The sequence below is a fragment of the Tachypleus tridentatus genome, chromosome 9, assembly GCF_004210375.1.
Source record: "Tachypleus tridentatus isolate NWPU-2018 chromosome 9, ASM421037v1, whole genome shotgun sequence".
In the NCBI taxonomy this organism is placed as follows: Eukaryota; Metazoa; Arthropoda; class Merostomata; order Xiphosura; family Limulidae; genus Tachypleus; species Tachypleus tridentatus.
This window is the reverse complement of record NC_134833.1, coordinates 119,474,453-119,491,344: the sequence shown is the minus strand read 5'-3', so window position 1 is coordinate 119,491,344 and position 16,892 is coordinate 119,474,453. Positions and strand designations below refer to the sequence as shown.

Here is a 16,892-nt window from a genome sequence, read left to right as displayed (position 1 = left end):
TCTTTATAAAAACTCGGATATTGCCAGCCACTGTGTGTAATGCGTACTTATTAATATGAACGAGAACGAAACACACATAATAAAGAGCAATCGTCAGATACTTTACGTTGTTTTAAAAGAAGGAAGTAACCTTACTGGCGTGTGAGAAACACCGGTTTGGTCTCGAGACATGTAAATGTTCGATTGTCATAGAAACTGGGTGATAGATTAAAAAAAACATTAGCTCCGGCTGTCCCAAACATGATTGCGTCACTTTGTTCAATAATTGGTAGATACTCCTTAATACTTAGAAAAGAAAAAAACGAACAACGTGCACTACATAAAGTTGCTGATTAATGTGCATGGACAGACTTCCCAATCACAAAAGGTAGAAATAACTAGCTCCAAACAACATTACCACCATGTTTAATTTTCTCCCAGTTGCCGTTTAATGGTTTTCGTGCAAACTGCCTTGTAAGCAATGTTACTTCTACTTGACTTTCAGTGATAATATTGCAAGCCGACTTATCGTAAAAGTAGGATATCGCATGCATCAGTTTACATTTATTTATTAATACCACTCGTGTGTGTGTGTGTGTGTGTGTGTGTATATATATATATGATTTTATAGGAAGTGCAAAGTAGCTACCCATAGCCTGATAGTATTACCAGTTTCTATATCAGACATACTGATCAAGTTTCCTTGGTTAGAGGGAGGCACGTGTATGTTAACCTTCACACATACATCAGTTACGTGATATTATCCATTTACTTTCCGCGACTTTGAGTTTATACAGGTCATCCAAAGTGTTTGGAGTGTTGTGTAGGATTATCGTTATTCAATGTAATGTAATCAGTTCGTGAGGTGGAGCGAAAATAGATAATCTCAAGGACTATTTGTACGTATTGTGCTTGGCTTAAAACAGCAGAGGAGTCACTGGGAATTGGGTGAAACTATAAAATTGTATATTAAATCCACTTAGTGGCCACTGGAAGGAACTTTGTCAGGTTTTCACTTTCCCGTGGGAAAGACATATGATAACATTATCTTCAAACGGCGTTGAGCAGCACTGTTATCTTTTAGGTATAACTCTAACCTAGTAAGAAGCTAAAAAAGTGAAACTAGAAGGGATGGTGGTGGTGGTAAAACTTCGTTTGTTCGCTTTTCGAAAGTTTGATTTTAATTTGCACCTTTTCTAGTTTCTTGCCTATTGCGACTTACCTGTCTTCGTGTATAATGTGGAATTTTTACACAACTTTATTTTTGTCTTGCAGAGAGTACACTCTTATGTCTCGTTGATGACATCACCAAAGTCCACATTCAGTTTTTCTTTTATACACGATTAAACCCGTGAGATAAAGAAGTTAAGAAAAAACGTTAGTGGTAATTAGTTAATGAGACAGTATACTGTGGCATAGATAAGTTGTTAAATTGTCTTATACTTTTGGTATTTTAATTTTAATTGTGTGTATAAATTATATTGGAAGTTATATAATAAATTAGAATTATTTTTAACACTACTAATCATTAGTCCTGAGGTTCCATTTTATTTTATTAATAAAAACTTGGGAATAAAAGTAAAGAAGACTGTTCATATGTCAACCAACATATCTTCTAGGCCTTTCACTTATTAGAGCTCTTCAGGTCGGCTGGGATATGACTTGTGTGTATATATGTATTTACTATCAGTAGTTGTTATTCGACATATAGAAGATAATTCACTCTCGTCAAGGCGTAATGTTTTTTACTTTCATTTATATATATAATTTATTTTAGTTGAAGTAAATAAAAGGTAATATACCCTGTCGAGAAATGTTTTTATAAGACAGTTCTCCGCGTCTATGAGGGGTTTTCTTGGTATACGTTGGAGTTGTTTTATGAGTATTCTAAGGATTATTTTATCACGGATTCAGTGTAGTTGATATTTTATCTCCTAGGTGTTTAGACGAAGTAAGGATTAATTAAATGAAATAAACACTGTTCTGAAATAACGCAATAAGAAATGTGTTTAATGTTCATAATGTTCTTCACAAATATGAACATTGTACTTTATTAGCATATTGATGGGAAAGTGGTTTCGACAGTAGTGTTAAACATGTTAAAACACATACAAAACGTACAAACACAAATTTTTAACTGCAGTTGAAGCAACACACAAATAAATGCTCAACATCATTGACTTCTTGCTTATTTGTTATGCAATGACTTTTAAATTCTGTTTTGTTAGTGTGCTTATAATAATTTTTTTCTGTAAATAGCTTTAGTATGTGATGAATTGCAGCAATTTGCTAAAGATAGAGACTACCAAGTTTTTGTGTCAACAAAAATGCCGTTTGGGTCACGACTTAACTTGCTGAGTGTGCAACTAGTTGGTTAATATACGAATGTATAAATTACCTTATGAATATTAAATTTTACAAAGTCAAGTGTACATATTTTAACGGTGTGACGGTAAGTATCGCTCGGCGCAATCTTTTTGGTTATTTTGTACAAATAATGCAACATTTAGTCCACTTAATGTTTTTTTATTTCGTGCAAAGTTACACGAGAGCTATCTGCGCTAGCCGTCCCCTAATTTAGCAGTGAAAGACTAGAGGGAAGGCAGTTAGTTATCACCACCCACCGCCAACTCTTGAGCTATTTTTTTACCAACGAATAATAGGATTTGACCGTCACATATAACTCTCCAACTGATAAAAGTACGAGCACCATTGGTGGGACGGGGGTTTGAATCCGTGACCATCAGATTGCGAGTCAAGCGCCTTAACCATGCTTTATTTCTTCAAATAAAAACTTTATGGTTACGTGGTTTTACGAATTAAAGGAAACAAAGATCTATGCCTAACTTACAAATTAACTGAACAGTTACTGGCTAATTTTCCCTCTCGTATCTACAACAGAAACACGTGCACACTGAATCACCTTACTGCCCAGCCAACTTCCTGATTAACGTCTACGTGGTTTCACTATAATATTTGTGTTTCCCTAAGTCTCGAGAAAAATTAAAACATCAAATCAGATGCAGACACTCGGGAATTTTCTAGGCGTCACACGTCATTACCATGACGTGGCAGAACTCCCTCTAACAAACAATACACAATTTATAAATTAAAATATTAAAACATAGTTTCACAACAGTAATTTTAATAATATTTTAAAAGATGCATAGAGTAGAAAACAACGCTAAAGAAAAAGTCTGAAAACACATATTTATGGGTGAGTGTGAAGTATTGATACATGAAAAATATCTTGAAAATAAGTGTTCATTTATGTCATTCCCATACGACTGTTTTATAATGTTTTCTTCATTTACCTTCCAGATAGTTTCATTCTTTCCCTGTTACAAATGTGAAACATGAATGTTGAAACCCAACATTTTATTCGTACTTAGTAGGTAAATGTTTTGTCGAAGTAGTTTGGTATAATGGTCCTGCAAGGAGTCAGGTCTTCACAGCTGACGTTAGAAATGCTGCAAGAGAAATGTAAATGAACCAACCACTTACTTTCATTCTAATCCATTTTCTTTATACTGCTAAATTGCATATTTATAATTGATTGATTCCACTTAAACTTTTATTGTTACTATCGCTCCTGAGTAGGGGGCAGAGGGGGGTACAATGAGACACGAAAGTTGTTTTTCGTCATAACTTCGTGGTTTTGAACATTAAATAGCTCAATATAAATAAATACTTCGACCACTACTTGGCCTCTATTCAAGCAAATTTATTTTTATAAAATGAATACACAAGAGAAATTTAGAACCACATAAAACAGACAACTGGGATTTGGGGTGGAAAATGCCTTTTCCTCCTCATCTACTTGTTCCGTGTTCTTTTGATATTTTCTGTCGTACTTCCTGAATAGTCTCCTGTAAGGTTTCTTTGTCTCACGTGCAGCTTATTTCAGTTTTGTGTGTGTGTGTGTGTGTGTGTGATATTTGGTTTTCCGGGGTTTCAGCTGCAATCCTACTTTTCCCTCTGAATCAGGCTTCTTTATTCTCTACTCTTCGGCTTTTGGGTATCTTTTGAATTCTATTGGGCTTTTAAACCCATCTTCAGGAATCGGTTCCTTAATTTTCTTCTGGTTAATCACGTGATTAGAAGGAAAAGCATGCTGTGCAATGGTGGAGCTGGAAGTTTGTTGATCGATTGAAGATTCAGCTTCTGACTGGATATGGAGGGAGTTCCAGGATGATTGAGAGAACAGCTGCATCTGAAGAATTATCAGATGTTCTAATTAGTTACTACAGTGTACAGCATGTTTCAGAATGAAGTGGAAATATTCCTATTTTCCAGAAGCCTGCAGTGATATTTGTTGAGGTCATTTTATAATGATAGGGAATATCAACTCAACCTGTAACTACCTACAATGTTAAGGATTTCCCATGATTGTATTTATCCAAAGATCTACGACCTGGATGTAGTAGGTTTTTAATGATTTATAAATTTCCACACCAAGAAGTTGCATCTTGTTGCTAGAGTATGAGGAAAAGATGAGAATTGTCACTTTATTTTGTTTGATTGATTCAGTCACTTCAGTTGACAGGTGGCTGTCATGACTCTTATCTCAGAAGTGATGGTCTCTCTTTTGTAATCTGTGAAGGATGAATGAAGTTTTCATGACTTCAGCGAAACTTTCTGAAGCCACAGACCACTGTATATGCTAATTTGGATGTCCCTGAGGGTGAACCTTGTGTATCTTGCTGGTTAAAATGAATACGAAAATAAATCGTTACAGGGGGAAGCAGAGAATTCCCAGTGGCGCTTACAGTGAAGAAAGTTACAAGGGTTTCCTTTTCAGTGCTGGTGCGTTTACAAACCTTTGACTCCCTTCTTCACAACAACGTTTGGCGGAGTGTGCACCATTGTAGTGGGAGTTTATTAAGTTCCAAAATCTTTGTTCCTGAAGAAGAAAGGTCCACCTTTTGAAAGTGCTCGGATTATTGGGTTTTTATCACTTTCTATCAAATTTTCTTGAACCTACGTGTTTTTCTGATATAATCATTTACTTTCTTTTTCACCCCTTACGAGCCATACTGATGTTATATTGGTGTCATAATTAGTGAAATTGAATTTAGATGATTGTGACCCGTTGTCACAAAAACGCACTCCACACTTTGGGCCGTTGTTGCGCTTAAGAGCGACGGTCACGTGACACAACAGTACCCCAAGAGTTGATGGTGTATAATGTTGACTTTATACTTTCCATCTAGTCTGTCATCTCCAAATTATAAGAAAAACTATGCGCAGATAACCCATTGTTTTTTTTTTTGCGCAAAAATTCTAAACCAAGGAACAATCAACTAAAAATGATAGTTAAGAATTTAAAAAAAACAAAACTATACTTTCCTCATGGTCTGAAATATTGTGCTTCTTGACAAACATTCTTACCCGTCTCAGATTGAAATAAACTATTGTACTTAACGAATGTTTTGATTTTTTCTTAATGTATGAAACAAAAGAAATTATTCTACCCCATCCAATAACCTTCACAAATCTTTCTATTATTATCAATATACTGTCCCATCTTGTTTTACAGTCAAGAGACAATTTCAGTTCTTTTCCAAATTCACCTTTAATGAAGTCCTGCAATTTTTCGTTTTTTAATGGTGACTTTCTAAAGAGTTTGCATATATTTCTGACTTTGTCAATCACTTGTTGAAAATTTTTCTGAATCTTACCATCTGAATCATCAATATCCTTTATTTGTTCAAAAGTAAAACAGCTTTCAACATCTTCATTATCACTCTCTGTTTCATTGTCACTTGCAGCTTCTAAATTCTCATCTTCTTTCTCACCCTCATGTTCCTTGACCTCCTTCCTTTTTGCATATAATACATCACAAACTGCCAAGTGTATAGTGTGTGCGACACATTGCTGGTGAAAGGGGCTAATATCATTTCCAAATTTGACCATGACTGAAGCCCCATCTGTTGTACATCCGACAATATGATGGTTGAGGCATAGACCAAAATCTTCAAGTTTCCTGGATACAATTTATATTGTTCTAGCACTTGTTAAAGATCCACAGATTTTTGTTAATCCTAGAGACCAGTGCTTTTCATCACTATGAACATTGATATTGATGTAACGTCTGTTTTGAATTGACGTATATTCATCAATGGTCAAGGAATATCTAGCACCAGACTCAACCTGGGCTTGAAAATAACTGCGTAATTCTTGCTTTTTCTGTAAAGCATAATTCGCTACTATTTTTTTTCACGCCTGAAACACTGGTTGGTACAGGTTTATCATATTTCTTTTTCTTGAGGCTTTCTTGTATAAAGTGGCTAGATGCAATCTGTTTAAAGCTCAGCCCATCCAGACTAGCTAACTTCGCAATCTCTTCATCAATGTCAGGTTTCTTGATGAAAGCATCCAATGGTCGTTGAACAGTGCCCTCAGTGTTAGGGTCAATACCATGCATCACACGTAGATGGTAAAACAAAAGTTGACCCACCAATACATTTCAACTCTTTAGTACATATTTTACATTTAGCACCAGCAGTATTTTTATCGAAGTGTTCCCAAACATTAGATTTCCTTTTTTTAGAACCTTTCCCCATTTTTGTGGTAAAAAAAATATAGTTCAGTGGTAAACGCTATTTATTTAGTTCCGTCTGTTCAAAATTTGGTGACAATGCGCAATATCATAGAAGCTATCGATTAAACCCGAGCCAAATTACTTGCGCAAGAATATATCTACGTCATCTGATTCACACATTTTTACGACTTTTAGTGAAAATAATCCCCTTTGGAACCCCACTTCAAAGTCATTTTTACAATGCTTTCAGAAGGTGACAACCATTTTTATCAATTTAGAACATTCCTTGAGTATATTTAATAATATAATGCCATAATGTTATAAAAGAAATAATTATAAAAGAAGTAATTATGACGTAAATAATAGAATAATTAATCACGACGTAGCAACAGCGTAGTTTTCGAAGTTTTCCCCTATCAATAATATTTTATGATATAATTGGTATATTGCACACCAAATTCTCCCAATGTAAACTAAAATGCCACATAAAATGCCTGAAAATACTTCGAAAAAGAAATATATAATTATGTACGTAACGCAGGGCAATATTTTTTTTTTTACCATCGAGTGACTCGATCTGCCATTATCGCTCATACAACTAGCTTAGCCGATTATTTGCGATTATCGAGATCGATTAACGGTTAAGCAGTAACAAGTCTTAACCGATTGTTAATCGGTTATTTTTAACCGGGTGCAAGCCTTAGTAATGAATCACATCAATATTGTTTGGTCGTCAAAGTCGTTGCAATGTATGCGTGACATCGAAGTAAAACTTTGCAGATAAAAGCTCCTTGCAGCAAAGTAAAAACACGCTCATTAAATACAACTTGTTCGAACCAATAAACGCCCGGCATGGCCAGGTGGTTAAGACACTCGACTCATAATATGAAGGTCGCGGGTTCGAATCCCCGTCACACCAAACATGATTGCCTTTTCAACCGTTAGGGCGTTTTAATGTGACGGCCAATCCCACTGTTCGTTGATAAAAGAGTAGCCCAAGAGTTGACGGTGAGTGGTGATGACTAGCTGCCTTCTTTCTAGTCTTACACTGCTAAATTAGGGATGGCTAGCGGAGATAGTTCTCGTGTAGCTTTACGCGATATTCAAAAAACCCAAACCTCTCGAACCAATAAAAAGAAAGTAGACGTATCTTTTGCCGTAAGGCTTCAGGTTGTCAAAGTTTAAAAGCTGCATTGTGTGTTTAGAACCTTGAAGACAACTGTATTTTACAGCAAGCGAAAAACTGATATATTTAGGCTTTACAAACATCATCAGAAATCCCGTTAGTATTCAAGACAAGTTTTGTGCTAAATTTAGACAGGTGTGTACTTCATACATTTATTTGTGTGATCATATGCTTTATTATTGAATCTTTAAATGAAATGCAAACTTTCAATGAAATGTTAAACTTTAAGATTTGTATTTCGGCCCGGGATATAGGCTAAATATACTATGTGACAATACTAATTTATAGTAAAACTGAAATCAGAATGTGGAGTGAGGGAAAAACAAAGCAATCTCTTACTGGTGACTTAGAGCAAGAACAAAATAATCCCTAATACTAACATCTACTTTTTCCTTTCCCAAGCTTGCTATTCTTCCTCGTTTTATGTTAACAAAATAGTAGACATGTAGGATGTACCAACATTTTCGTCAGAGGCTGAACTTCATCTTGTTACTTAATTCTAATGGTCGATAATTAAGTCAAGATTGTAAGTTTCGTTATTTGGCACAGTGTGTTTCATTACTTGTCAATACTTTCTATTTGATTTTTTTTTTTAATTTTGCCACGTTCCGTTCGAATGTACATTTTATGATTACAATGAAGTATGGTTTTCTTTTCCGGTAATCTTTATTTATGCCACTAACACATGTGAGGTAATAAGTTCGATTCCACAAATTTTGCATTGTATAAAGTGTAAGAAGGTTTGAAAATTGCCGCTTGAAGAAGTAGTGAAGTATTCTTACGCACACCTTTCAAGTAGTTCCCACAAATAAATGTGTTATGTAATTTATCTAAATTTGAAGATAGAGATCAAACATAAAGAAATAGCGAAATACAAAAGTAATATTTCTTTAAGTCAGTCAAAGAAATGACAAAACATGGTGATAGACCCTACCTTTACTGAATATATCTCGCTAAAAATCACTCTCTGTTCCAGAGTTAGGCCTGTAATTAAGATTAAAACTTGTGAAGAACTCTGTTAAGACCAAGAGAACATAGCATTGTATACAATGTTCTATAACGCTGTTTCTCCTTGCGCTCCTACACTACCCCCATTACTGAGGATAGTTCTAATAGAACAGAGGTGGCCAAACTGCGGCTCTTTGACATATAATGTGCGGCTTTCGGAAATATGTTGGCTGAGCTCCTTTCTGCATCAAAATTAATATAAAAGTAAAATTAAAACATTTTCAAGCTTTATGACTATTTACTGGGTATAAACTGAGAGTCCACTGGATTTAAATGTAAGTTTAATGTTCATGGTGAGTAAATATATTAAAGAATTTAAATCCTAATTTTAATGTTGGATTTGAGTCGGGAATTAAAGAAATTTCGTATCAGCAAGGATTACAAAGGAATTGTGCTGGAGAATCGGTAATCGTACAAGCCAGTGATGACAATGTTAGTTTTAGTGGGCATGACTTGTAACAATAAAAAATGTATGTAATATTTGTTCATGTCTTGCGGCTCTTGAACATCGTCCGAAGTTTATCGTATGTAGCTCTTAATAGACGATAATGGATGATATATCTGGAAGATACAATCTGAGTCATCAGTGTGAAAGATTCTTGTTCTGGTTTACAGCAATCACTTTCCCAAGAAAAAACTCACGCCATAAGCGAATAAGCTGAAACAAATGTCACTACTACGAAAGGAACTTGACTAAAATTTAATTATAACTACACAAAGTAGAAAGAAATGTGTGTTTTTAAGAACCATCGAAAGTTCTCAAAGTTAAAACATTCACCTTTTTAAGTAAAGAAAGTAGTAACTAACAGGTATGCGTATGCATTACTGTAGTAACTGTGAAGCCTACCACCTGATGCTGTAGTAGGTGTAAAACCTGTTTCTTTGTGCAGTGGTAAAATGTGGTAGTGAAAGCAACTATACGTAATGATGGCTGTGGATTGAATTATAATTTTAACTCTGAATAGTAAAGTGTGAATAATTCCACATAATACCGTAGTGGATGTGAATCCTGTCACATTGAAAAGTAGTTAACAACGAATTGAACTTGTTAAAAAAGCGTTAGGTGATGAAGATGTTAGTATATTTATTATAAAACGGTTTTATTATTATTCAAGTGTGAGATACTAAGGTTGGATGAATGTGCAACTTGAGGCTATCTGAAATTTCATTTAGATTTGTGTAAGAAATTTTGCATTCGGTTAAAGATTTAAGGTTTGAAAAACCGATGCTGAGTTTTATAAAGTTTAATAGTTATACAGTAACTTACTGAAGGAAACTGATGCTCAAAGATAACTTGTCTTTTTGGTAATTCAATAATAGAACTTTGTTAAATCAACCCCGTTTTACTTTACGATTTGACGATAACCATACCTGCCTCCCTTTCAAGTGATGATTCATAGACTCGTCCAGACCGCCCATTTTGCCGCTGGCACACTCACATCACCTGATTGCTTATTGTACAACCACGTTTTGGCTCGAGCTCTTGATTTTACTTCGTCTCAATGACGTCAGAGGCTAGTGGAGACTTCCTCCAGAAACAAGGCTTGATAAAACGGTTAAACGAATAGAGTGACTCAAGACCGTAAGAGGTTTTGGTTTGTGTAACCATCACTGTTATTTACAGATTTAAATCTTGATTGAAGTGAAGTAATTTTTTTGTCGTTCACATGAGAAGAGACTAACCGAGTCTATTGAGGAATATCAACAGTCGTAAAAGATCGATTAACCAAAATATTTTAAATCAGGCTGTACTCAATTGCGTTCTACATAATAAATATTGGACATCGCCTTTACTGGCTTTGGAAGTTTGGCAAAAAAGTAGCTCACCCCCTTCGTGGGTGCTTAATTTCTGTACTTAAGCTAACTTCATGAAACATTTTTTCAACGGAATGTTTGTTCTCAATTTTGTATGGTAAGTACTTTCTGCATTATTTTTATTTTCTTTCTTTCTGTTTTGAGAGACAGTCATGAAACAATAGAGAAATACACTTGAATTTTGAAATATCCTGTCTGTAAACGCCCACAAATATTTACCCACCGACGACAAATTACCACGTTAATCAATATCCACTAATATTTACTCACCGTCGACAGTCTGTCTCTATTAGAAAGTTTGTTGAGTTGGATTTACGTTTTCGAGTTGTTACCTAAACTTTTGGGCATATTTTTATGTTCGTCTTTTGTCTTTGCAGTAAAGTTGGTGAGTTGACAGAGAAAACTTCCGGTTTGGTTACAACTTATAAGAAAATGAATTAAAACGTTTAATTTATTTTAATAAGACTATGGAAAGAGCTGAGGTAATTCATTGACGGAAGGCAAAAAAAAAATTTAAATTCACGTGTACTGTTATCAGTGTTGAGATAATTATCACATTTTAACTTCTTTAATTGTTGTTTTTCTAAATCATTTTAGGTCGAAAATTGCCTTTAAACAATTTGGGGTTTGTTGAATAATTAAAACTGTTCGTCATAGAATAGCTTTAAAATTAAAGTAATTAAACTGAGTAACATCAATACTGGGTTCGTAAGCGTATTTATTCACCAGTATGTGAATCAAGTGGAACTCTTCCTGTAAAGTGTAAGATTACTGGATGGTAATAAACTATTTTATTAATTTTAAATTCATAAGTAAGTAGAACACCTGAACCGTGAAATACATTACATAGCTTAACAATTCTGTGTCGGATTGGAAAGTTCTATACATTTTTCTTTTAACTTTAAGCAGGAAATGTGAGTCTTCTGTTGTAGAATGAAGTAGTTTAAGGTAAGACGGTTATAGTTAAACCATTTACTTAGGGTACGACGTAAGCCAACGTTTTTCGTGACCGAACTTAACGTAAGCATTAATTATTTGAAAATAATTTTAAACCTGAACTTTTGTACTGATTATATTCAGTCTTATCAGAAAACTTGGTTAATACTTAAAGCAGGAAACTTGGTTATTATATTGCAATTGTTGAGACTGTATCTAAACATCGTAATAGATATGTGGATTGTGGAGATAATATTTATTTGTTCGTATATTAGTGTTATTTATTTGCTATGATTATGTGTATGATTATAATAACCTAAAATTCAATGGCATACCAATATTATAAGTGGTAGACGAGAAAAAAGAGAAGGAAAAAACGGAGACTAAAGACAACCACTTTGAAATGTAGTAACCAATCAAATTTGACAGTATTTTAATTTTCTATCATGAATACTGCTAGTTTGTTCTTCACACTATATGAATAATCAGTATCAAGTTTATTTTGAAAATTTTACCTTATTTTGATAGAAGTATTTACGAGGAGTTATAAATGTTGAATTAAGAAAAAAATAAATCGTGCTTTAACTTGTACATTTTTCAGTTTTGACTATTGTCTTTGTTACTTCATAACATTGTTTTTTCCAGTCGTTGAACAAAACCGGTTTGTTGCCATTGTTTGCATGTATGGCAGTATCGCTCGTTTTTGAACTCAACATGAGCACTTATTTTAAACTTGAGTGTGCGGACGTTTACCTATTTTAGTCAGGTATATTTCATCGAGTTGCATTCTTTTTAAACCTAGCAATAGTACCAATATTAAAATGATTGTTTCATACAGGAAGATTTGATTTTTTGTCCCACTTTAATTAAGGAGAACAGGATGCTTTTCAGTTTCAACCTGTAATAGTTCTGTATTGACGTCATAGATCTTGTTTAAGACTTAATATGCCAACCCTGTTGAGCAAAACTAAGACACGTGTGTCAGGAGGGAAGCGTTACTCATTAGTCGGTTGAATACTTAAAAAGAAGCTTGAAGCTATAAAACTTAAAGTATGTTTTTATCGACACTCGCTTTTTTCTACGGTCCATAGTATTATATATACTAAATGTTTTGTTTTCAAAATATCGTATAACATGGACAATTTCTTTCTTCTTTAACAAAGAAATAACATTTGTTCATTTTTGTTTGTTATCGACACTTAAACAGCTGTTTTTAATGCAACTTATTTGAAATTTTAATTTCAGAATTTCATCTGTAATTAATATTTTCTATGGGATGTAATTTGATATAAACAATAACCTATTCCAGGTATGAGTATTATTATGTAAAAACACTTCCAGAAAGGTATTATACCAAAACTGTGATAATATTAACCACATTATTTCCGAATTAGTCAGGACTGATTGAGAGCGCGCTCTTTACCTTGGGAAATAGTTGTTTTACTTTCTAAGTCATTCTTGGATTTGTAAAGAATCAACGTATATCACGATTACATCTCGCCTGTAATTGCTATTTGTTTGTGTTTTTGTACTGGCGACAACTGGTCTTTTGTATAGCATAGTTAAAATTCCTACGAAAAGTGGGGCCTAATAGGCCCCAGAGCAACTTGAAAGGCTATTAATATTTGGCTAATAATTTTGTATTTAAATGAAATTGCCATTTAAATCCATTAATGAATGGATTAACGAGATTCCCACTGTCCCTATCTACTATCTAGCAAAACCACAGCCAGGGGAACGGGCTTGGAGAAATCAGGACTAGAAACGTCTTTTCGTAGGAGTGTTAAAAAATAATGGATTTCCGACTTCTTGTTTTAGGACGAACTTGCTTTGTTATAAACAACGAACATTTTTTTTTCCGTAGCATTATTGAATGGCAATAGATAATCGAATGAACGCCACCAAAAAGCAGACCCTGTCTTAGAGTTAACGTTGTACATACCATTGTTGTTTGATATTATTTTAGTTAATTTAAATTTTTAACAGTCTGAGTTTTATTATAATAATTTAGTACTTCTAACGTAATTATTTCACAATTTTCTGTTACACGCAGTGTGAGCTACAGAAAGAAATGGTCCATTTAGTACTTTCTGGAAAACTGTAATACTTTTGTTGAAATCCTACCCGCTGTAATTAATGTAATTACTTTTATAAACGCCACCTAATGAGGCGGAATAGCACCTGTCTTTAGGGAGTACATACTTTTTAAACGTTTATCATTCGAGCTTTAAAGATATGTCCGTGATTGGTTGGTTCTTTAAAAGCTGGGGTGATGAAAGGGAAATGTGTGTTGGTACTTATCCTGACGTGTGTGTGTTTAGTACTTGTTGTCATTCGTCTTTAATCTGTTATGGTAACAAAATCCTGACCACTATGTTTTGTCATTTTAAATACAAATATAATGGCACCCCTAGTGTGATGTTTACATAAACCACACCTGTCACATAATGAAAAAAATCCTTTATCCATCTATTTCACGTTTTTTAGTCTTTATCGCTCATATTGTCAAAGTGCCATACTTACGCTTTACAGTTAAAAGAAATCCACACCCGTTGTGATCACAAGAAAGCCGTCTGTCGTCAGTTCATGTTATACACACCATCGAGTATAGGGTGTAGTCTACCTTTGTTTAATCAATTAACAGTTCATATTATTGTGTGAATCAAAAATACTTAAGAGCGTACTTTTGATTTTGCACCGTGATTGGTGGGACTTTGTGATGTATACATTATTTTAATAAACTTTGCATGGTCTTTTTTAGTATTGCAAACAATAAAACAGTTGGTTATTATCGTTAATTGCTGGGTTGTGAATAAATTAATGTTTGTAGAAATGTTTCGTACTTCCGATTTGATAACTTCGATATTCCATTATGCCATCCGTTTGAGAGTTCCCATTGAAACGACGGGCCAATGACTGGTGGCCTTCCATTTTCTCACCAGTTTTAAATTAGGAGTGGCTATGCCTAAAACTTATATTCGTTTTCAATGCTTCATTAATTTTCAGAATTTAAACTGTATCTTAAGAGACAAAACTTGTTTTAAATGCTCTGGCGGCCCGGCATGGCCAAGCGTGTTAAGGCGTGCAACCTCGTAATCTGAGGGTCGCGGGTTCGCATCCCCGTCGCGCCAAACATGCTCGCCCTTTCAGCCGTGGGGGCGTTATAATGTGACGGTCAATCCCACTATTCGTTGGTAAAGAGTAGCCCAAGAGTTGGCGGTGGGTGGTGATGACTAGCTGCCTTCCCTCTAGTCTTACACTGCTAAATTAGGGACGGCTAGCACAGATAGCCCTCGAATAGCTTTGTGCGAAATTAAAAAAACAAAAAACAAAATAAATGCTCAGGTAAAAATGTATATTGTTGTTTTGAAACTACGTTTATTTACCTTTTCTTGTGGCTCTGTTTTAATTTTATCGCTACTAATTTTGATGTGTTGTTTTTATGAACGTATGCGCTATGACCAAAAACTGAGTCTTTTTTAGTAAACATTAGGCGCCATATGTAATGTTCTTAACAATAAATCACTTTACAGATTTAACTAAACTTAAACACACAATACGTATTGGTCTCCCGGTGGGATTAGAGACATACAAGAAAATATGGGATTTGATTCCCGCAGTGCGCAGAGTGCAGATATCCCATTGTGTGATTTTCACTACAAGAATAGTAACGGCAGAATCTGTTATGCGCCAGGAGGCACCACGAGACAAGACGGTACTTTTTTTCATTTTCATCTTAAATGCCTTCTAGTCTTTAATTATTCTCGAACATTGATCACTTTGTGGTACTTACACTGTTACAAACTTCATAAAATAAATTATATTAACACAAACGTAACTATGTCTACCTTTGTAAGAATAAAGGTTCTTCACAACTGCAGGGTAATCAGTAGTCACGTCACGATGCTTTAGGTCCTGGTTGCAGACATTAACTCCACACTAACTACCGTTCATTTTGACTCAACTGTTGCTAAGAGACGGGCCAATATAGGTGTTCTTCCCGAACCGAAACAAAGGCAGCTACTATTCATTTATAAAACGTACGAGACAGATCGTTTATTTTATGTGACTGCAGTGTGAGCACGTTATTGTATCTTTAACATATTCCAAGATTGAAGATTTTTGAAACTGAAATAATATTAACCTGATTTTCACAAATAAGACATTATTGCATACATTATTAGCTAGGATTACTAATAGCAAAAATAAATTCCCTCTACTCTTACACTGCTAAATTAGGGACAGCTAGCGCAGATAGCCCTCGTGTAGCTTTGCGCGAAATTCAAAACAAACAGACTATCTGAATTGATGTATTTTGGATTTTGTCACACCTATTTTGAGAAATAAAGCGTGACGTGACACACTGGTTTCTGTATAGGTTAGGTATTCATATGTTGCTGTTAAAAGTTTTCGGTAATTTTCCATTTCGTACAAAATTCGTAACATCGATTTCCTTAACAGAAAGTATAGTGCGTGTTACATTAGAATTTTAAAATATCTAAAGTGAAATTCCTGTTAAAAACACACACAACTTCGTATTTGAATCTAAAACACTGAGCGATACCTTAAAATTATCAGGAAAACAGCTGTGTTTACATAGATTACCTAGTTGCTCGTGGTAACGCTATCAACAATATTATCAATGTTTGGACACTTAACTTTCATGGACAGAATTCACGTATTAGGCCACGATAATTCCACCAAGGTAGGCGAGTCGGTTGAAGGTGAACATAACTTCATTAACCTATTTGCTCTCCATAAACAGACACCATATCCTGTAGTCTAGAGTTGGCTTCAATAAGACCGCTGTAAAAAGAAATGTGAAGAGGAATTTGTGTGAATACGTGACGTCATATTAACGTCCTTCGAGCTGTTTATATAAATGTTCTCGACACTGAACAGAGCTCGTGATCGTTTTGAGACGTACAGGAACTCTTGTGCTAGTTGACTGTAAAACGTGAATTATACAAACATTTTAATATATCTCCTTCTTTATATGACAACTTAATATTTCTCAGAATTTGTGAGCGTAAAGAAGTGGATCAGATTTGTAGCTATAATTTCATTATTTTTAGCCCAGGAAATTGTCATTTATCGCACCAGGCTCAAGAGAACTGCATATCCATTTCAGTGTCATTAAGTTACATAGATATATATATATATATATAAAACGTGTAGTTTATTTTGGTGTCGATTTCCTAGATTGTTTTGTTATTTATTTATTTGTAAAATAATTTGTTTAACATTTTGATTTATGAAGCTGCCATACCAACAAATTAAACTTTCAGATACTATAACAAATTTACGTATTAAGCCGTATGAAAATAAAAATAGGACTCAAAACTTTCTTAGTTTTGTCGGAACTAAATTATGCAAAGAAATTCTATCATACGTTTTTAATGTTAGAATAGCAGATGTTTCGGT

General features: G+C 34.4%; 1 protein-coding gene across 3 annotated transcripts in view; it reads left to right on the top strand.

Moving 5' to 3' along the window:
- The window catches only part of LOC143226193 (MOB kinase activator 2-like), a 140,473-nt gene that overhangs the window by 78,834 nt on the left and 44,747 nt on the right, over positions 1–16,892 (top strand). Inside the window, exons 1-2 of one of the 3 annotated variants that reach the window (XM_076456842.1) lie at positions 10,208–10,629; positions 10,910–11,014. The exons of 1 other annotated variant lie outside the window; for it this stretch is intronic. Coding sequence is in view for 1 of the 2 variants with exons in the window: in XM_076456840.1 (XP_076312955.1) it covers positions 10,586–10,629 (44 nt within the window). In the remaining variant the exon portion in view is untranslated. Of the gene's footprint in view, positions 1–10,206; positions 10,630–10,909; positions 11,015–16,892 lie in introns of those variants that run through there. One more of the 3 variants, XM_076456840.1, reaches the window with a different exon arrangement.